The following is a 21,769-nucleotide window of genomic DNA, read 5'->3' as shown; positions in this document are numbered from 1 at the left end:
CCTTGGGACAAGTTCTGCAGTGGTGGTTGTTGTGCCAAAATTACCCCCATGGTCGCTTGCTCCTGGGAAAATCAGAGCTTGAAGGACTCACCGCGAACACAGACGCCGGCGCGAGGGAAAACGAGGTGAACAGGCAGATGAGGACAACTCCTTTATTGAAGAAAGCTTGATAAAAACATTAATGACACATAAATATTAAAAAGGACAAACTCATGACACAAAGAAAAACATCGAAAATATTTACAGACAGTCAAGAAAGATCACTCAGTGCTATGGAAATGGCTCCATGGAAAGCAAAACACGACCGGATCGATACCCCAGTGAAGCACGTCAAAGGGGAAGGTGATGCTTCCCTTCTGCTGAGGAACCTGAGCGCTGGAGGTGTGAGCATCCCGGGACATTGAGGTGACAAACGGGCCTCACCCCGCGGGGCAGTGCTGAGGGTGTAGGAGCCGTGGGGACGTTTTGTCCCCAGGAAACCGCGCTGCCGAGAACGGCAGCGGAGAAGCTCAACACGAGGGAACCCGCCGCACATTGGGATGACCAACCGGCTTTTCCCGCAGGTTTCCACAGATTTTTGGGTGCGGAACGTCTGTCCCACCGCTGTGCTTCTCTCCAAGAGCCCGTCTGGCTCAGCGGGCACCACAGCCGCCCGTCCAGCTCTTCAACGGCACGAGGCACCGGCGGCCACGATCGTCTCGTACCTGAGGGTGACCCCTGGGCTGAAGGAGCCGGACGCGGGGTTTCTTGGCAACCGGACCGAAGAGAAAACGGCCAACGCCGAGCAGAGCGTGGGGACACGGCCGCGCAAACCACCAGCGCTAAGCCTGGATTTAAAAACTCAAAGGTTAAAACTCAGCGTGGCAGAGGTTGAGCAACAGGCATAAAACTGCAAAAGGGAGAGAAAAACAGCAGCGCGGAGCTCTAAACACTGCACTTCTGGGTCTCTGTGGAGTTAAAAGCCTATTCTATTATTTTTTAAGATATCTAAAGATGAAGGTATCTATGCGAGAGGGTATCTAAAAGGATTTGCTGTGTTCTAAAGCCTACTCGAACATTAAAATTACCACAAAGTATCAAAAGATTCCAGTCGCTGATGGGGAAGTGGGCACAGGGCTCCAGCGCTCGCCAGAAAGGGGAGGAGTTCCTGTTCAGCCAAATATAATGTCTTTAAAAAACAAGAAAAAATGGAGTTTTATTCTTTTGTAACATTTCTGGACTGGCTTAAATTTGGTGAATAGATTTGCTAGTCTGAGATGTTTGGTGGCAGTTGGCAGCTCTGCTGCAGGGTAGTTCGTACGTCAATTTGCATCAGCAGGTTAAAAACCTTCATAATAATTCAAACCATATCGTCCTCGTCGGACTCCTCCAAGTACTGGACGGGCTTTTTGAGGCGCCTGGGCCTGGCGCAGGGCACGGCCGCCTCGGAGCCGTCCGACTCAACGGCAAAGCCACCGTTGTCTTCCACCTTGGATTTCTGGAGGGAAAGGAGAGTTAAGAAGTGAATCATAACCAGGGAACACTCGGCATAAAGTGAACTCAATCAGCGTAAAACGCACCGGGGGAAGGGGGTTGGTTGGGCTGAGGAGATCAAACCAACAATCTGGGATAAGTAGGTGTACCCGACACCCTTTTCTTACCCACCCAGAACAACGGGAGTCCCAGGGGAGGTGCTGCCTGTCCCGTGCTTTTCCTGCCCAAATAACCAACACCCCACATCACGTTGCCCATCGGGTGTGAGTACAAACCTTTGCTGCAACCGATTTGGATGGCTTGGAGCCAAAATCCGAATCCGAATTGGAATCCGAAATGCTTGGCAGCCTTTTGGTGACTTTGCGCCCCCTGGCCGGGCCGGGTTTCTTGTCACCCGCCGCTCCAGCATCCAAATCCGAGGACCTCTCCTCCTTCACCGCGGTCTTGCTGGATTTGGGCGCAGCCTTTTTCTTGGTGAGAACATCCATGATGGACGGTTGGTTATCTGAAACAGAGCTCTGCGTTTAAACCCTCGTCGTGCCGCTTTTCTGATTTGCATTTATGAATTACTTCCAACTCCGCACTGTACCGCGAGGTCAGCACGCGGGTCGTCCCATTTGGAACCTTCTAGAACGATTGCTCTTTACCGTGATGGTGAGAAACGAAGCGGTTTATCCGCTTAGTTCCACGGCATTTAGAGCATCGAATTAAAATGTACCCAGAGCAATTTACAGATTATTTCAGATTGAGAAGTCCTGAACTCTCAAGGCTGCAGAACCGATCTTGTACCTTCACAACTTTTGCCCGGGGAAGGAATGAATTTCCCGTCTACATTGAACAGTTACTCACGGAGTTTCCTTACCTATATTTTGACATTTTAACAGCACCTCGAAGCACATCTCCAAATTAAGCTGAAATGGGCAGCCCACTCCTGAATGATAACATTTTTCTCAATTTAGAAGTGGAAGAAACAGCTCTTTTGTGGTGAAGGAACACACCACTTCACCAGGATCCAACCCCACTCGCGGTGGAAGATGCAAAACAGCTTTCAAAGTTCGACAAAGACTCTGGGCACTTAAGTTTAAAAAACCCGAGTCAAACGCCGTGGATTTATGAGGTCGAGCTAGCACTAAATAGATCAAGCTACCCCAAAGAAGCTTTTCTTCTTGCTGGGAAGCGAACTAACAAGTAGCTTTCTTCCCAAAAAGACACGAAGTAGAACATTGACTGCAAGACACAAATTCCACTCGGATTATTTCTGCCAAGTATTACATAGCGCTGTAGGAAGCATTCACTTTTCCTGTTCCCAAACGAAAATTCCCTCCCTTCGAGCATGTCCGAGATGAACTAGAACATGATATGTTTGGAAACAAACTTCTTTCCGAACGACAACAACTAGGCAACCTTTGCCACAAAGCTCAGATCGTTTCTGAAATGAAAACTCATGTTATTCAGGCATCCGAATGCCTGGCAAAGTCACTCAGACTTGTTTCCCACAGGAGTAATAATTATTACCTAAAGTTATCTTACTAGTCTTCGCCTTACCCTTAGCAGCAGCGGCCTTCTTAGCTGCAGCAGGCTTTTTAGATACAGCCTTATCGCGCTGCACGGTGACGGACGGCGCTGCAGGAGCTTGATTTGTGTTTTCATTAGTGACATCTTGGACTTGAACTAAATAAAGCAAGCAGAAAGTCTGCAACAGTCAAATTATCTACTCCAGCTATAAACATTGGAGCAGAAGGAAATAATTGTGATCCAGTTTATAAAAAAACCCCCACAAGTATTAAGAGTGGATTAATCACAAGTTCATGTTAGACACATGGTTTAGGGCACTGAAACCAGCTTGTGCTGCAGCAGCAAAGTTTCTCTGCGAGGTCTCGTGACCTCTCGGTGCCACTCGCTGATCAGAACGCCCGGATTCCTCAGACCCCACTCTCACGGGGGTTTAGGAAAACCAGCGAGGTTTAGAAGGCCAAGTACTCACCAGGGATAGCGCTTTGCACCAGCTTCTGCTTGGGAGCTTTAGCTGCTTTTTCAGTGGTTTCCCTAGAACACAAAACCCCAAGTATTTTTCCAACTTATTAAACAGGTGCATTGAAGAAAAAGAGTTGATGATTTATATACATAGCACAACTGATTTCCAGTGAGTGTGTGGAGAAATACTCACTTTGGAGCAGCTTTGGGCTTGGGAGCAGGTTTTTCTTTTGGGTTTATATCTGGTTCAGTGCTGGCTTCACTATCGTCGTGACATTTGAACTCCTCCTCCGAGCTGGAGAGACTCGCCTCCGAGTCCGAACTGATTACGGTCCTGACTTTGGCTGAGGAAATGCCACAGAGGTATTATTTGACACGTTGGGCAATACACAGCTCAGTGTATTTTTCAATATTTTAGCTGTGGTTATTGAAAAATAAAGATGTGAATAAACCCAAGCAGGTATTGAGACTCCAAATCACAAGTGTATTCTGGGCTCGTTTACCAACACCACACTTATTTGCCAACACACTTGTGTAATTAAAACCGATAACCTTATTTCTATAGTAGCTTTCAGCCTTTGGGAGCCCCCTCCAAACAATCTGTTCAATATTCTCCTCAAATTGTCCCTTTTCTGCCCTTGTATCGTCACTCACCCGCTGCCTGGCGAACCACCCTTTCTCTTTGAGGAGGCGCCTCAAAATCAGACTCTGAATCAGATCCAGAGTCAGACCAAGGGTTTCGTTTCTTGGTTTTCTTTATCGGCTTAAATGGTAGAGTGGCCTGTCTCTTCGCACCTGGAAAACATCGGGCGGCAGGATGAACCAGCAAGCTTCATGTGTATTTCAGCCTCAGCAGCTCAAGCTCAACTTAAAAGTACTTCACTAAATCCAGAGCATTCTGGCCTAAACATCAAATAGAAACAGGAATCTATCCCACTTGACTGTTATCCAGGATCGCTTTCTCAACTGCTTTTTCCTAGATGTTACCTTCAGGAAGAGGTCAGATAACCAAACGTACAACCCTTCCCCTCGCTTTCCATTGAGGGAATAACACATAACAGCGTTTACCTTGCTCAGTCTTAGGCTTCTGCACTAATCTCTGCTTAAGGCTTGGTGGCTCTTTGTCTCCTGATGTGTTTTCTTCTTGATTCTCATCAAATTCATTTTTTTCACTCTGAGGATACAGGCAGATATCAAATAGCGAGTCAGCTCACACCGTTAGAAGAGGCACAACAGAGAATAATGTAGAAAGGAGCTGCTCGTTTTAGATGGATGAAAGTCAGCGATACAGGAAACGTGAGTTTGTGAAAGAAACTGCGTGTAAAATTGATTACGGCCAAGTAAATCAGACACGGTCTGTCCCCAGGTCAGGTGACTTCAAACGCAAAATCCAATATGAACAAAAACAGGAACTTTGTCCCCGTTCCCGAGCGTGCGTTGCTGCTGCCGTTGTGAGCCGATGGGGTGGCCCCAGGGCGTGTTGGGGATGCAGAACTGAACAGGGTGGGTTAAAAACAACAGCGCAAGTTATTTGGAAAAACTGTTAGTTGGAACCATCCATAGGAACGGAGCAGTGTCTCTGGCTTACAGGGCAAAACAGGTGAGGGGGTATTTCAATTTTCTATGTTGCAAACAGTTGGATGGCCTAATTTCAACTAGCCCTATAAAAAGAGCTAAATCTTCTTTATCTCCTTGATATCGAGAACAATCATGGCATTAAGTGGCTGAAAGCATTACTGGAATTGCACAGGCTGTTCTAGAGAAGTGAATTTACTGGCTGTGCTTCCTGCCTGCTGGAGGATTTATAAAATCCCCAGGACACCTAGAACACCCTCACTTGCCCCTGCCCTTTCCTTTCAGCCCATCTCCGACACTGTGATATATGCTCTTGCTGAAAGATTTCCCTCTAAGCCACCTCCCGATACGTTACCGAATCTGTTCTCCTTGGGATTGAAAAACATCCATTTCTAGTGTTCCTCACATCCTAAGATTCCGTCCCTCTCCCTAAGCAGCTGCTTCATCAGGCCAAGTTCCCCTAATGAGAACTCACATTCCTTTAGGACTGTGTTGGAGAGGATATAAAGAAAGATTAAGCATTCAAAATGTTCTTTTTTACCTTTATTTTCTTTTTAGTCCTCTTCTCTGCCTCTGCCTTCATCTCCGCAGTTATCTGGGGAACAACCCTTTCGCCGTGGGTTGATGGCATGACTTCTGGCAGTTGCGCCTTCTTCACCTTCACTTTTCCTCCTTTCACCTTTAAAGGTTTACCAGCAACTCCTGCCATCTCATCCTGCATTTGCTTGGCTTCCACCGCCTGCAGAGGTGAGCAGAAAATAACACAACTGTGAGAATACAAAACCAACGTACTACTGAAAAATCCCCAGCCCTTGCACTAACACACTCGATACTTGCTCCTAAAACTCCTCTTCATTATCCAGACCGCTAATTGCCCTCCTCCCAACGGCCACCTTGGTGGTTTGGCTCCCTATCCAAGCAAAGAAACTTTCATTCTCCTCAATGAGCGCAAGACATAGGAGTTATCGTTTTTAGCTTCCTTGTTACGACAAAAGAGTCAATAAAGAGTTGGTGGATAAGACTACGAGGGAGCCAGTCATCTGCACTGAGCACTGACGTACATCAAGCTCTTCAATAAAGGCAGCGAGGTCTTCCTTCCACAGATCAGTGGGGCTCTTGCGCTTAAGGTTTTCCAACTCCGTCTCCTAAAAGAAATCATAGTTGATAATCATTAGTTACATATTTTAATCCACCATTTAAAACCCGCATTCTATACCAATGCTTTTACAAAAAAAAGAAGGAACATACTTTGTTATCTCTCTGTTTGCAGAGCTCATCTTTCTTCTCTTTAGTCAGATACCAAAGGGGCATGTTCAGTAGATAGTTGAAGTCTGGGCCGGTAGCTGCAGCTGATTCTTTGTCACTCTCATCTTGCTCCTCCTCCTCTTCTTCCTGAATGTGGATTTAAAACAAACATTGTCAACAAATATATTGACATGAAAGGGTAGGGCTATTGATCACATTTGGAGTGCATCACGGGTACTTCACGTGCTATGGCAACCTAGACTCTTCTAGAGTAATTCAGAAGCGGATAGAGGTGAAGTTGTGTTTCGTAAAGCCACAGGAAACCTGCAGAAACAATTCTCCAAGTCTCTTTTTGCCCTACTCTGTTTGGCCTCTCTGTCTTGATAGTCCAGATCCTCTCCTTGGGCTACTTCAGGTTGTCACCTTCCTCCCAGCCCTTCCAGAGCTGTGGCCCACGGGTGGATGGAAACCCTTGAGGAACCACAGAAATTGCCATGGGAGGACTTGACCCAACAGGCTCAAACCCCAGTGACGAGGCCTCAGTGCCTTCTGAACAACAGACTGAATTTTTCCTTGCCTTATATTCCCTATCACAGACACACCAGACACGCAAGCTCTTGAATCCTACAAACTGAAAAGCAACTTGTGCTTGTTTGTACGGATGATGAGGTAGGGGCCAGTTAGGATCTGTTTAGAGGATGACTGAAGCATTACCTTGTTTTGCGATTCCTTCCAAGCCTTCACCGGATCAGATTCATACCCTCTCTGGATAAGGACTTGAATCAACTCTTTCTTGGGTTTGTTTTCTGTAAACAGACATTTCAGGATTGTCCGTTAGTGACCACTATCACTGTTAGGAAAGACAGGTGAGCTTTAAATTTTGGACTGCGTGGTTCTAGCAGCTCAGCATCCTATCAGGCTCTAAAATAGCCTTTCCTTTTCAGGGGCGGGACACATGGAAAAGCCTGAAACAACACCTAAAAAGTTCCTCCTTCGTGATTTATCGGATCAGCATTGCTCCTATTGCTGTCAGGAACACCCGGCAGAGCACCGTAAATATTTTTCTTCTTCATTTCCACATTTGTATTTCCGCTGCCCTATGTAGTTTTTGAACTTGGGGAAAAAAAAAAGGTGTGATGGTATCAAAAAGGTTTCACCATAACAAGCAGGTGGAGGAAAAGCCTCCCTGATAGCGCTCCAAAGCTTTGCTACAGCTTGTGCCTCATTAGCCATCACCCGGGAAATTTATGCTATAAGTGCCCCAACCAATGGAAATGCTTCAGCTGGAATTTGTTCTTTTTTAAGCTATCAGAAGCAATCAACCATGAGACACAAATACAAATGAAACCAGCTCTGTCAGCCTTGAACTACTTAGTACAAAACCCCAAGAAAATGCATTTCAAGGGAATTATTTCTCTTCCTGAGTCAAGTCAAACAGACAGAGGCTGTTGGGATTATTGGGCTGCCCTCAGACACAAACCACAAAGCATCTTATGACACTTTGTCTTAGCTGCACCCTCTGCGAACGCGAGTGAAATACAGGCTGCCCTTTAGAGTGAAGTGGGAAAGTTGATTGAAAAATGTGAGTGCTGAGAACAAAGATCTGTTTCTTTTTCTCAGCTCATGATTCGCAGATGCTGCTAACTCGAGTATCTTTTAAGTGTGAAACCCCAGTCCACCGAGAACATGACTTGGACTGTTTCTGCAGAGGTTCACAAAGAGATGCGGGTTCTTAAGGAGTGAGCATTTGTACAGACAACACCACCCCTTTCTAATCCTTATTATAACTCTTACTCCTATTAAGTTATAGTTGGAACTATTGCCACATTATTTAAAACCAAAGTTACTTTCAAAATAGCGTCAGGCACACAGTAGGAAAGCTGTATCCTGCTTTAATGAATATGTGCATAATGCTCTATAGGTTAAGGATACTCTGTGAAGTATTTTCCTCTTGTGTGTTGCTGAACAGCAAGATAAGCTCTGGTGTAGTGTGTTAAGAGCCAGCCCAGGGCCAAGGGGGTGCTGACAGAACTCGAGGGAGCACCTACTTCTTCTCCCAGTTTCATAAACCAAGAGCAGCACATACCGATGACAATTTTGCCATCTATTTTCTCCAGGATGAACCGAGCCTGGTTGCTCAGTTTTGCAGACTCGGCACCGATCATTCCGATGAGCCACTCTTTTCTCAAACCGTAATACCGGAGCCTGAGTTCAAAGAACTCTTTAAGAATATCCTGGGGAGAGTCGTACTTCTTGAGAAAGCCAACGTGGTCAAAAAGAACCTAAAGGGAAGAACAGAGGCGTTAGGATGATAAAACTGACTTCCAAACCCACCGTAAATTGCCTATAATTGCAATACTACAGTTGAATTATGAGCCAACAAATTCTAAAACCTTAGCGTTGTTTTAGAAATTACTTCAGTTTGCAAGCACAGCAGCAGAGCCAATTCTAGAATTTCAAAGTTCTTGAGCACACATAGTAGGGTTAAGGTTACTTGAATCTTAAAGCCATCTGCAGGATAAATATCTTGCATCAAGCTTCACACACGGTCAGAATCCAGACACTCAACAGCAGTGCTGTTGTCACAACAAAGCTCTCTGTAACTGTGTGATTTCAGATCATTTTGACTCCTTCAGGCAAAACCGTACCGCTTTGGGTCCATTCCCAAGCCAGTCTCTTGATCAGAAAGCTGATTTAAAACCAGTGACAGCAGAAAAATCCAAGCGTTAGGTTGTTGCAAAAGAGCGTTTTTGTTACAAGCAGCAACTGCAGCTGTTTCACAGAGTATTTGGGTTAAACCAAGAACTTTCTTCAGCAAAATCTGTTACATACCATGGAGTTGCATGTTAAATTCGTTTGGAGTTTGAAGACCTTGTGCAGCCCCGCTCTTTTAGCTTCAGCTAGTTTTTCCTCGGTCATCTTCACTATAAACTTCACTGTGGTGTCCGTGTGATATTCTTTATAGTCTGTGATTAGTGGGGGTGTCTTCTCAGTCCCATTTAACATTGGCTCCAGAACTTGCTCTTTGTAAGTCTGAGAAGAGAATCAGACTCATGTTTTCCACAGAGATTAAAAGCTCCTAAACTCACTAATATCACTTTCAGCTTTACGGGGAGAACCATACATCCATTGCCAGGGACGAATTCACTGTGTATTATTACCTGTGTCCACGTTCTGACAGGCAGCTCAGTGATCTCAATGGTTGTAGAATCGAGGATAGACACTTCACCACTTATCACATACTGATTAGGTCCCAGCTCATCTATTGTGCCTTTGAAATTCTTGTAACTAGGAAGCTAAGCAGACAAGAACACCGGATTCAGCTCTGTGTCGATACTTCTATTTTGAAGCACTTGCACAAAGCCAGACATTGTTTTTAAATACGTTATTTACCATTGGCAGTGGCTCTTCTCCATCCATCAAACGACGGATATTATTCACAACTTCCCTGATGTCAAAGTTGGGGATCTTACAGGACCAGCCCGTACCAATCCCTTCTGCCCCGTTTATCAGCACCATCGGAATGATGGGCATATACCATTCTGGCTCCACACGTTGATTGTCATCATATAGGAACCTCAGGATATTGTCGTCTGTTGGTGGGAACACCAACCGTGCTAGGGGGCTAGAATGGAAAAGAGAATTTACAAGTAGTCCGAAGGGGAAAAAATACATTCATTTTTCATTTTAGTTATTGTAAAATTGAGTCCTGTAATATGCTAAGAATATTTGAGAGAGTAAGAGATGCTTAATGCTGACCTGAGCATTGTAAAGATGTATCGAGGGCTGGCAGAGTCTTTCCCACCATGCAGCCTCGTGCCAAACTGACCGATAGGCTGCAGCAAGTTGAGGTTGTTACTGCCCACAAAGTTCTGAGCTAAATTAATGATAGTCATCATCAGCGATGCCTGCAAGAAAGGAAGGTTCAAAGCTAAAAATGCAGAATTCTTCATTAAAAGGACAAAGTTAAAGCTGAGATCCACACCAAGAACAGAACTGATAGGGAGAATAAACTCAACTAATAAAATACTGAAGGAAACTCACTGAAAGTGCATCCCCAGAGTATCTGCTCTGGCTGATTAGATATAATCCTGTGAGCCAAGGATATATCACTGTCTACCCATTCTTGAAACCTCCAATGAAAGAGTCTGTCAGCCTCAAAAGAGAAGCTTGTTTTAGTGCTTAACTTTTCCTTCCCAAGGTAGAAAGGCTATTAACGTCTGCCTAAATCTATCCCAAATAAAGCAGGTTTTTCTTGTTCTCCTTTTTGAGTGAAATATACTCCCATAAAGTCTAGGTAGGACAGGAAGACCGACCAATCTCAGATTAAATGAATATTGAAGTATTAATAGCAGACATACAGCCACTTTGTTTTGACTTGTATACTCAAACACCTGCTTTAGAGGCATCTTAACCATCAAATCAACAGAAAGGGGTTTTTGCCTTTCATTTAAAAAGCATTTCGCACAACCAGGTCAGGTTCTTACTTCACCATGATGGTATGACGACATCTCAGCTACAGAACCAGCCAGCTGAGCAACCTTCACCTCCCGCTTATCATTTCGTTTGAAACATGTGAAAAGAACTTTCCTTTGACCTGGCTTCAGACCTGTAGAGAAAAGAAAAGACCTCATGATTAGTGGCTCCTGGCAGCAGCGGCTCAGCTCGTAACTCCAAGAGATCGTCTCGACGAGAGTCCTGTTTTTTATAGCCTGATCAGATCTGACTGTGGGCATTCCAGAAGCTTCTCTGCACCCCCACACTGGCTGTGGGTGCCCCTGAAGCTTCCAAACATCCCCCACCCTGGCACCTCAGCACTTCCTTCTAAAGGCCCTGGCCAGGGGGCTCTGGGGTCAAACAAAAGCAGCTGTCAGCCTCAAGCAGCAGAGAGGAAGGGAGATGTGTCTACTCCTTCCATATTGAAGGAGGGAGGGGGAGAGAGGGGGGGTTTGCATTCTGCCACAGCACAATATGGAATCACTATATCGAAATAACTTACCATCAACCAGTGATGGGATTGATCTTTCGTTATCTGAGTTTGAGAACAGGACCAGCTCCTTGTTAATGAAGTCATTGTATGTCAGGTAACTAGTATTTTTCCCATACAGGTATTCCTAAGAAAAACAGGTGCAAGATTGCCTTAATTTTAACAATCTCTTCCTTAGCTCGTACTTGGCGGGTTTCACTAGAATGGAAGCTTTGTATAAGACCAGCTAAACACAACTCAAGTGCTGATATTTGTTGCATGGAAAAGGGACCTCAAGAGCTCATTCAGTGCAATCATCCTGCTGGAGCAGGAACACCCAGCTGAGGTTCCACAGGAAGGTGTCCAGGCGGGTTTGAATGTCTGCAGAGAAGGAGACTCCACAACCCCCCTGGGCAGCCTGGGCCAGGCTCTGTCACCCTTACTGAGAAGAAGTTTCTTCTCAAATTCAAGTGGAACCTCTTGTGTTCCAGTTTGCACCCATTGCCCCTTGTCCTGTCACTGGTTGTCACCGAGAAGAGCCTGGCTCCATCCTCCTGACACTCACCCTTTATATATCTGTAAACATTAATGAGGTCACCCCTCAGTCTCCTCTTCTCCAGCTCCAGAGCCCCAGCTCCCTCAGCCTTTCCTCACACGGGAGATGCTCCACTCCCTTCAGCATCTTTGTTGCCCTGTGCTGGACTCTCTGCAGCAGTTCCCTGTCCTTCTGGAACTGAGGGGCCACAACTGGACACAATATTCCAGGTGTGGTCTCCCCAGGGCAGAGCAGAGGGGCAGGAGAACCTCTCTGACCTACTGACCACCCCCTTCTAACCCACCCCAGCTACCATTGGCCTTCCTGGCCACAAGGGCCCAGTGCTGGCTCATGGTCACCCTGCTGTCCCCAGGACCCCCAGGTCCCTTTCCCCTACACTGCTCTCTAATAGGTCATTCCCCAACTTACACTGGAACCTGGGGTTGTTCCTGCCCAGATTCAAGACTCTACACTTGCCCTTGTTCTATTTCATTACATTTTTCCGTGTCCAACTCTCCAGCCTGTCCAGGTCTCTGGATGGCAGCACAGCTTCCAGTGTCAGCCACTCCTCCCAGCTTGGTGTCACCAGCAAACCTGCTGACAGTCACTCTATTCCCTCAACCAAATCATTGATGAATATATTGAATAATATAAGCCCCAGTAGTGACCCTTGAGGCACTGCCCTGGATCCAGGCCTCAAGTGGGCTCCACTCCGTTTTTCCATATGTACATAAACCTTTTACCTCTGGCAGGCCATGCAGCTTCCGTTGTCTTCTATCCTCCATGAAATTAGTCAGCCACTCCTTTCGCTCCTCTACCTTCTTCTTGCTAAAGGCCTGTGTATTACAATATGAAAAGCAAACTCAATTCTAGGACATTCTGCGGTGTGGCCTGTTGGACCACTAGAGAAAACACGAGCATATGGGGAGAGTTTACCCAGGAGAATAACATGCTAAACAGACGGACTTAATAGCCCAAGAAGTGCAGTAAAAGGTTCTTGTAGCTGAATATATTAAGAGCATGATTTCCACCAGTCTTCGGGAGACGTGGTAGTTAGGCGGTTTTAACATAATAATGGAAAACTAAAGCAGAATTTTGGGGAAATTAATATTTTGGGGAAAAACTAGAGGTTTTTTTGGCATTGCCTAATAGCTCAGAATAGTTAAGAGTGATATCTCACAGAAGCAAGGACTGTTTGAATCCAGTGGTGAACCATTTGAGAAGAAAATCTGAGGGATAAAGGGAGGGTCTGACTTGGAGAATATCAGAGCAGAACACAGAGAAAAATGTTAAAGGAATATTTACTATTGTGTCTGAAAATGTCAATCGGTTTGTAGTGATTAGTTTGTTCTGAGCTATATTTAAAAACAATCATTAAAAGGGTACTCTTGGCCTGAGGTCCATGGACAGATGTGCTTCTACTGGTTCAACTAAAGCTGTAGCCTTGGTAACAAAGAGTTTGTCTCAAGCCCAAAGGTCTGTAAGAGCATTTTAAGAGAAAATACACAGCACTCTAAGCAGTAGAATATCAAAGGTAGTCAGTCAGCAATTAAATCAAGAGTTAGTTACCAGGGTGATTGCAGCATCATCTTCAGGACCAGAATATTTGAAGCCAATTCGATGTCTAGCCATATCTGCAAAGTATTCTTTAGCCTCCTTCGATGTGCTGGTACCCAAACCTGCAGAGACAGTGCTAATTAATCCTAACAACTCCTTGCTTAAATCAAGTTGCAGTTCAAAGAAATATTTTGCTATGTCTAGTTTCTGTGATGCAGCATGTTAATGTACAGCATGAAGATGACTTACTGAAAACTTACATTACTTTAAAATGAGATGTAAGGTGTGGTGCAAGGCCCACCTGCGAGGTCACAGAGAAAGAGGCGGTTGACCCCATGCCTCAAGACCGTCTCAGATAAGAAAGAAAGAAGGGTAATTGTAGTAGGCAATTCCCTTCTGAGAGGGACGGATGGCCCAGTCTGCAGAGTTGACCCTCATCGTAGGGAAGTGTGCAGTCTACCCGGAGCTGGATCAGAGACATCACCTGGACGCTCCCCAACCTGGTGCACTCAACGGACTTACTACTGCTGCTTTCTGATGCAAAGGGTGGAGGAGCTGACCAGAAGAGGTGCACTGCTGGACCTCATCCTCACTGACGAGGGGCTGGTTGAAGCGGTAAAGGTTGAGGGCTGCCTTGGTTGCAGCGACCATGAGATGGTGGAGATCAGGATCTCATGTGGCAGGAGCAGGATAGCAAGCAGAATTGCAACTCTGGATTTCAGCAGGGCAAACTTTGGCCTTTTCAGGCAATTGCTGGGGGAAATCCCACGGGCAAGGCTGCTTGAAGGTAAAGGGGCCCAAGATAGTTGGTTGGTGTTCAGGGACTGTTTCTACCGGGCACAAGATCAGAGCATCCCGACACGTAGGAAGTCAAGGAAGGGAGCCAGGAGATCTGCGTGGTTAAACAGGGACTGCTGGGTGTGCTTAAGTGGAAGAGGAGAGTATATAGATCATGGAAGGAGGGGCTGGCCACTTGAAGAGAATCTAAGGCTGTTTTCAGAGGATACAGGGAGGCAACTAGGAAAGCTAAGGCCTCCTTAGAGTTAAACATGGATCATTTAATTTCACCATATTTAGTTTTCTACAAACCTTTGTAGTACTTGATTTTCCACGAGTTGTAGTTCTGTGTATTGCTTTTCCATTCTTCAAATTCAGGAATGCTGTAGAATGAAATTTCGTCTTTGTTTTTGGAGACCTACAATGAACAGATGTGAAATGAGAGGCAGGTTTGCACCAACAGATCCTCACTTATTCACCTTAATCATCTACTCAACCCTTACCTTTATGATGGGAGTAATAAATTCCTCCAAAAAGTTGTGTCTTAGAAGAGATGGCCAGTTGTGATGGATGAAGTTAATCAGCAAACCTTTGATATGTGATCCATCTTGATCCTGATTTACAAAATTTAAAAAAGAGATGTAGTTAATCAGGGACACGATGGAAGTGACAATCATTACCTTAACAGCAAATGATTCTATAATTCTGGCTGGCCCTGTTAACTTTCACTTCTATAAAGGTGACCATGTGTTGTTTAACTACTTAAAATCAAGAGAAAGAAAAGGCACATTCTTAGTGAGAAAAGGTATCAAGGACTGGTCGAGGACCTTGAACCAGCAGACTGGAAAGAGAGTATTTAGCTTTTTGGTGATACTACTCCCTCTTTTACTTTATCTGTTTTGTTTTGTGGCTGAAAAGACATTATGACCCACTAAAATATAGATGATAAAAGCAACGAATACAGAGAATTCGGTACAACAAAGGCAGTGGGAGAAAGGTACTATTTTCTTCTTTCCTCTGTATTCAAGCGCTAGGGTATTTTTTCTCTCCCAGTTTTCAATTTTAGTGAACCTAACCTGATCTGTCATAATCATAATCTTTCCATAGCGAAGAGTCTTTAAAGATTCTTGATCTTCATAGTTCTTTTTATATTGTAAACCCACAATCTTGATGATGTTGTTGATTTCAGCGTTTTCCATAATCTGGAAAAGATCGCACAGAATAAAAACTTGTGTTTCAGACTTAAAAAGTCAACAAAATATCCATTGACTGAGTAAATGTTTTGGTTTTTTTTTTTTTGCTTTTTAGAAACTTATAATTTCTAAAATGAAGTCTAATGCTTCAATTATTCTAGATCATTCCGACCATTTTCTAGCCCACAACACAAACATCTCTTCAGGCAGAACACTGAACTAACAGGACTCACACCGTGCCTTCGACATGCAGACTGTAATCATTTTCCAACTAACCTGCTTATGAGAAGCTTCCCTGACATTGAGCATTTTACCACGAAGGGGAAATACTCCGTATTTGTCTCTACCAACCACTCCGAGACCAGACACAGCCAGTGTTTTGGCTGAGTCTCCCTCGGTCAGGATAAGTGTACAATCTAAAGAATTCTTGCTGCCTACAAGAAAAAAGAAATCAAGTCATTTTTCTAATTAAGAAGTGAAATCAAAGCCTTGAATGAGAATTAATATCTTCTAACACATACAGGTTTTGTTGCACTGCACATAGTAAATGGGACTGTAAAATGGGGATAAACTATAACAGGTTTTCTCATTAGGACACAGTTCTTTCATTTGGCTAACGAACAAGTTGTAGCTGTTATTGAATTAATTGGTTACAAAGGATGTAAAACACTTACCAGCATCATTGGCATCATCCAGTTTAGGAACACCCTTAATCTTAGTGTGTTTCACAGCCGAACATTTCTTATTCAGCTGGCTCTGTGCTTTAAATTTTACCCAGTTTAGGATACTTTCCACAATGCCACAGCCAACTGCCTGCAAGACAAAAAAGAACCCCCCAAAATTGCAGGAAAAGCCTTAACAATGACAGAATTTCAAGTTATATACTTTTTCTTCAGTTCATGGCATTACTTCAAAAGTATTTGCCACATTAAACATTAGATGCAGTTTTACAGACGTCTCGATTATTCGTGCATATCAATACTTACACCCTTAATAAATTTTTCACTCAGTTTACAGGTTGAGCCAAAGTTCTTTGCCTGCAGAGTCATGTTCTCCTTGGTCTGAGAGTCGAAGGTTGGGTTTTCAATTAAGGAATTCACGAAAATCCACATATGGTTCTTCACCTATAGTTCAATAGAAGAAGCATCACGTTATACAGGCTCATCTTGGGAACAGCAGCACATTCTGTAGTTACAATAATGTTTTATTTCCCATTGGGAAAAAAAAACCCACACCAAAACCTAGAGTTGTGTTTTGCACTGGGGAAATTCTGACGTACCTGAAAAGGCTTCACTCCGACTCCGTTTTTATTCTTCTTTTTCACAACTTCAATGATTTTAGTCACCAGCTGATCCGCTACGTAATCAACATGCCTGCCACCCTAAGGGAAAATGGGACCAAAGACCCGGTGGTGATTCCATTGAAAAACAAGTGTGACTATCTATTTAAAACTTTAAGTGTTGTCTTTGCAACATTAAGCAACTATTTGTCACTAACTTACATGCATTTACAAATAGCTAGGAATATTAATGATGAAGAACATGGCATTAGTTTGACTAAACACACTTAAAGAGTTACCTTTGTAGTGGCAATGCTGTTGACAAAGCTCACTTGCTGGAAACCTTTTTCACTTAGAGTCAAGCACACTTCCCACCGAGAATTCACTTCCTCGTGGATAACCTTCAGCTCGTTACCGGTTTCATCTACTTTGTCCTTCAGATAGAGGTCCACATAGCTGCGGAATCCTTTCACCTGCATCCAGATGAAAGTAGACAACTCGTTTATAACAGCTCCTATAAATACTTAATGCACATCCTCCTGAAAAGTGGGTACAGAAATCACTCAGGCGAATTACAGAATCCCAAAATGTGATGGGTTGGAAGGGACGTCTTTGTTGCGCTGCGCTGGACTCTCTCCAGCAGTTCCCTGTCCTTCTGCAACTGAGGGGCCACAACTGGACACAATATTCCAGGTGTGGTCTCCCCAGGGCAGAGCAGAGGGGCAGGAGAACCTCTCTGACCTACTGACCATCCCCTTCTAACCGACCCCAGGTACCATTGGCCGTCCTGGCCACAAGGGCCCAGTGCTGGCTCATGGTCACCCTGCTGTACCCAGGACCCCCAGGTCCCTTTCCCCTTTTCAGTAACTCTGCCTTCTCTGTATCTTCTGTCTTTACTATGTCTAAAATAAATTGATTCAACAAAATCTCACTGTTTAAATGCCATGAGATATACAGACATTACAGTTTTTCTAAATGCTCACTTACAGGCAGCCTCTGTCCATTTAGGAAAACTTTGACATCCTTTGTGGATCCAGCAATATCATACGCTCTTCGAGACATTAGTGCTACAATGTCTTTATCAAGAATTGTCATTTTGAATTTTGACAGATCAGGTTGGAAAGTGACACATGTATAATCTTCTCCATCATAATATTTCAGTTTCATTTCTCCAGCCTTTCCCATGTTGTCTGTCCAGGTCTGAGAAAAGGAAGTTTCATGAGTTGCAAGTAACTAGCTTAGTTTTTAAAAGCAGTAAGCTCATTTATTAGTTTTAAATACTTTCAAATTAAAAAACAACCCGCTGGTTAAAAACGAGATTCTGATTATGTCTGTTAATTTAATTATTCATTTGAATTATACTTGGTGGTACCGTAACTGTGGGCCAAATTGATTCTAATCACAGTGCACTGAATGCAAGTTACACCTAGATTTTTGGAACAAAAACTTTGGGTCTTATTTGAAAATCTCACGTATAACCTTACTGAAATGAGGAGTGTTCATACCTGCTTGAATAACTTTTTGTATTCACGACACGCAGTTTCCACAGTAAATTTTTTGCTAAATATGTTGCAGAGTTTGGCTCCATAACCATTTCGCCCACCTGCAATTAGAAGGAAAAGAGACTCTTTTTATTAACTTTGTTCAAAATCAGCTACAGGAATTCCAGACTCACAGGAGTTCAGCCACTTCAGCACAGCCGCCAATAAGCAACAATGTCCTACAAACTCAGTATGCGACTATAAACCCATATGTAATTTGGATTAGTGTTTAAAGATAATTTGTTCCTGTTCTCCATGTTTGTATTGTTATTACTATAAAACAGAGCACAGAGACTTCTCTCTGATGAGCTCAGAACACCATTTTCATGTTGCATCAAGGACGCCCTTCTAGTTCAGTTCACACATTTAAACCGATCTGGCTGCTCAAAAATACCAGCGCGTATTTGAGTCTTCCCTACCTGTGACTTTCTTTTCGTTGTCATCGTAGTTGCTGGATGTCAGTAGCTGTCCAAAGATAAGAGCAGGCACATAGACCTTCTCCACTTTGTGTTCAACTACTGGAATACCTTTCCCATTGTTCCATACACTGATTGTGTTGTTCTCTCTTGGGGGAAAAAAAAAGAAGTGTGGTTTTTTAAGGTTGCAAGTGACTGAGCTATGAAACAAGTATCACACAAAAGCTCTGGGGGAAGGTCCCATTTCATCTAGAGCAAATATTTGGGCAGCAAGTGCAGAAACAACCAGCAGAGGGAGGACAAGGCAACCAAAAAATTCTCAGATCTGCAGATACCTCTATGAAGTGGACCACCACACAGAAAAACCCTGTCTGTGCTCAGAATAAAACATTGAGAGAAGGAAAGGAGGGAAATGGCCACGACGAAAAACAACAATTTCACAACACAGCACTCTGTAGGACACCAAGGGACTAAGCAAAGGAAAAGGCTTTCAGAAGTGGTAAATCACATGTGGTCTAACTTGGATCAGTCACATTGTGGAGCCCTCCAGTACTGCACAAGAACAGCATCGGACCGAGCAAACATGACACACGGGAGTTGGGAACGCAACGAACAAAAATGAAATAAGACTTACACGTCAATTGTAACTTTAATGCACGACATGTTTTTATCCCTCTGCTTGTTGTCTGCAGCATTGACTAGAATAGAAAGATTATTGTTATTATATTATATTCCCAATCCAGACAAAACTGTGAAGTGTCTTCAGTAGAATGAATGCAAAAATTCAATACATCTTGGTATGCAAATATTTTGCAAGTTACAAAGACAAATACTACAAGTTAATATAAAAAGGGAGAATTTGGGGCTGAATGGAATTGGTTTTGTAATAGAGTTGCCATCATCCAATGAACGGTTTATTGTTAGGTAGCACTAATGGAAGGTCATTAGTATTCAATATTTCCAAGCACAATCAACAAACCGCATGTTCTGCCAATGCAACCCATCAAATGATGCAATAAACATTATTTGGCCAACAGCGCAGGGAGATAAAAGTACACTTGATAAGTTCTTAACATTTAGTTGCAGTTCTTAGACATTCAGCACCCATTAATAACTTGTCAATCATTGACTCACCAGATGGGTCACCCTTACCTAGAATCTCATCGAAGATTTTGTATAAGCCAGGCACAAAGGTCACATCTCTGCAGTTGAGCCCCACGCCCTCATCAAAAACCCACATTTGCTGAAAAAAAAAGCAAGAAACACATAAGTCCCCAGGCACACCTCCCCTTCTATGCCACCAGTTTGTAAAGCAGATGCTTTGTGCTTTATAAACCCATGTTAACAACTTCTCACCTGCTCCGAGGAGTTCAGGTGGCTCAGCCCCAAACCTTCTCCGGGTGTCCCCCCCGCCTTACCTGGGTGACCAGCTCCACGGAGCCGATGTAGGTGTCGGGCCGGAGCAGGATGTGCTCCAGCTGCGTCTTCTTCTGGTAGATGTGCTCCACGGAGAGCCCCTTCACGGCGCCATCGCCCTTGGCCAGCCGGCGGTTCTCGTCCGCGGGCTGCTCGGGGGAGAGACGGCGACAGTGAGGGGCGGCGGGCCCGGGGGGTGAACCGGGGGGGCCCGCAGGGGGTCAAATCGGGGTGGGGAACTGGGTGGGGGGGGCGTCCGGGGACCCCGGCACGGTACCAGGGGAGGGGGCCGGCGGGGGCGAGGAGAACACGGATGGGGGAAATCTCAGAGGAACGGGGGATCTGAGGAGAACGAGGGGAGAAGCCGCGAGAGGGATCTGTGGAGGCCGTAAGGGGGCCTGGCGGGAGCTGAGGGAGACCCGGGGCGCCGAGGGGACGGGGCGGCGCGGGGGACTCGAAACCCTGCGGGGAGAGGGGGCCGCGGGGCGCCGCACGCACCCGGAGGGGAGACGGGGAGTCCTGGAGCTCCATAGTGGCTGCGGGCGCTGTTGAGCGGCAATGATGGCGGCCACAACCGCCCGGCGCGTTTCAAACCTCCGCTCAGCCCGCCGAAACCCTCCGCCAATCCCCGCCCGCCGGGCCCCACGGCGCCGCCAACGGCAGGGGGAGGGCAGGGCCACGAGTCGCGCCCCGTCCTTCCCTCTCGCCAATCACGAAGCGCCCGCGCATTCAAACCAGCCACTCAGAACGGAGATATCTCAGACGGACAGTGATATCGATCAATAGAAGCGGGAGGGGGCGGACGCTGGGTGGTGGGGCTCTATGCCTGCCCGGTTGCGGTCCGGTGTGCTGGGAAGGGCTCTGGGATGCACTGGGAAGTTTCAGGGGGTACACACATGGCTCCAGACCCTCTCTCCCGTCCCCAGGCTGGCTGCGGTGTGCCCCACCATGCCCCTCGCTGCAGCACGCAATGTCCTGGGTACTGCCCCCCGTAACAGAGTGTTGCATTTCATCCAAAACATGTTTTTTGTGTCTTTATTTCTGGGGCGGTGACAAAGTTCGCTTTGCTCGAGGTGCAGGGAGGTGGGCATGCACAGGCTGGCGTCACCCCGCTGCCCCGGGGCACGGGGATCTGCAGGGATGGTGCAGCCGCGGACGAGCACGGCACAGCCTGGCCGCAGAGTCCGTGTCCCCTCGATGCTCTTGCATGGGTCCAACGCTGCATTTCTGCCCACGGGGCAGTTTCCCCAGCCCCACAGAACAGGGTGGGCTGCCTGGGGCACGCAGATGGGGGTCACCAGTGCCAGGGTCACCACATGTGCCGGTACGGGAAAGCCACCTCCACGCAGAGCACCGCCAGCGCCTGGGAGCAGTTGTGCCGCTGCCCGGCCAGCAGCCTCCCCTCGCCCAGGGGGGCGGCCAGACCCTCCCCGGGGCCCGAGCTGCGCCAGCCCTGGCAATCCCGCCGGCGCGCATGGCCGCCCCGCGGCGTGGATCCGTGCCAGGCCAGCCGCTGGGGCCTGCGGATGGGGACGGGGGTGAGAACGGCTGGGGGACACCCCTTGGGGCACCTCCAGCTCTTTGGACCAGCTCCTGCACCTGTGCAAGCGCCAGGAGCTGCAGACCCCCACCCCGGCTCCTGGCATGGGTGTGTTTTTTTGGGGACACCCTGCTGGTGCCCACCCCGCAGCTGGACTCACCAGAGGGGATCTGTCAGGACATTGCGCCCGTTGAACGAGTAGATGGGGCCCCGTGGGATGGCACCAGCTTGGCCGTTGAAGAGGGAGCTCCAGGACTTGGCCAGCAGCTGGCCCTGCGGGAG

General features: G+C 46.0%; 1 protein-coding gene and 1 long non-coding RNA gene across 2 annotated transcripts; both read right to left on the bottom strand.

Moving 5' to 3' along the window:
* Positions 1 to 138: 138 nt before the first annotated feature.
* TOP2A (DNA topoisomerase II alpha) lies at positions 139 to 20,595 on the bottom strand. Its single transcript, XM_065855913.2, has 35 exons — positions 20,446 to 20,595; positions 19,950 to 20,096; positions 19,684 to 19,774; positions 19,166 to 19,229; positions 18,535 to 18,680; positions 18,080 to 18,177; positions 17,562 to 17,774; positions 16,874 to 17,047; positions 16,575 to 16,676; positions 16,282 to 16,419; positions 15,970 to 16,108; positions 15,572 to 15,729; positions 15,179 to 15,304; positions 14,606 to 14,716; positions 14,415 to 14,520; positions 13,338 to 13,447; positions 12,512 to 12,604; positions 11,267 to 11,381; positions 10,755 to 10,876; positions 10,027 to 10,175; positions 9,661 to 9,892; positions 9,429 to 9,563; positions 9,100 to 9,300; positions 8,354 to 8,549; positions 6,982 to 7,073; positions 6,271 to 6,414; positions 6,084 to 6,167; positions 5,564 to 5,761; positions 4,516 to 4,621; positions 4,102 to 4,242; positions 3,641 to 3,791; positions 3,458 to 3,519; positions 3,019 to 3,144; positions 1,749 to 1,978; positions 139 to 1,477 (listed from the first exon to the last, which is right to left on the bottom strand). The coding sequence occupies exons 1-35, from the start codon at positions 20,476 to 20,478 to the stop codon at positions 1,340 to 1,342; spliced, it is 4,671 nt and encodes a 1,556-aa protein (XP_065711985.2). The 5' UTR covers positions 20,479 to 20,595; the 3' UTR covers positions 139 to 1,339.
* A 373-nt stretch (positions 20,596 to 20,968) lies between these two features.
* Positions 20,969 to 21,762, bottom strand: LOC139829625 (uncharacterized). The gene is made up of 2 exons (XR_011742202.1): positions 21,648 to 21,762; positions 20,969 to 21,467 (listed from the first exon to the last, which is right to left on the bottom strand). It is a non-coding gene; the product is annotated as an uncharacterized lncRNA (long non-coding RNA).
* Positions 21,763 to 21,769: the final 7 nt, after the last annotated feature.

Source organism: Patagioenas fasciata, chromosome 22 (genome assembly GCF_037038585.1).
Source record: "Patagioenas fasciata isolate bPatFas1 chromosome 22, bPatFas1.hap1, whole genome shotgun sequence".
Lineage (NCBI taxonomy): Eukaryota > Metazoa > Chordata > Aves > Columbiformes > Columbidae > Patagioenas > Patagioenas fasciata.
Note: the sequence above shows the minus strand (reverse complement) of the source record. Positions and strands in the feature narration are given on the sequence as shown.

What these genes read in the sequence shown, in the direction of transcription:
- TOP2A (XM_065855913.2), bottom strand. Translation starts at nt 20,478, where the DNA reads ATGGAGCTCCAGGACTCCCCGTCTCCCCTCCGG. An exon ending in AGCTGCATGGCCTGCCAGAG is followed by an intron (nt 11,382 to 12,511) that starts GTAAAAGGTTTA and finishes TGTTTTTCTTAG; the next exon opens with GAATACCTGTATGGGAAAAA. An exon ending in GGAAGGAATCGCAAAACAAG is followed by an intron (nt 6,415 to 6,981) that starts GTAATGCTTCAG and finishes ATCCACATTCAG; the next exon opens with GAAGAAGAGGAGGAGGAGCA.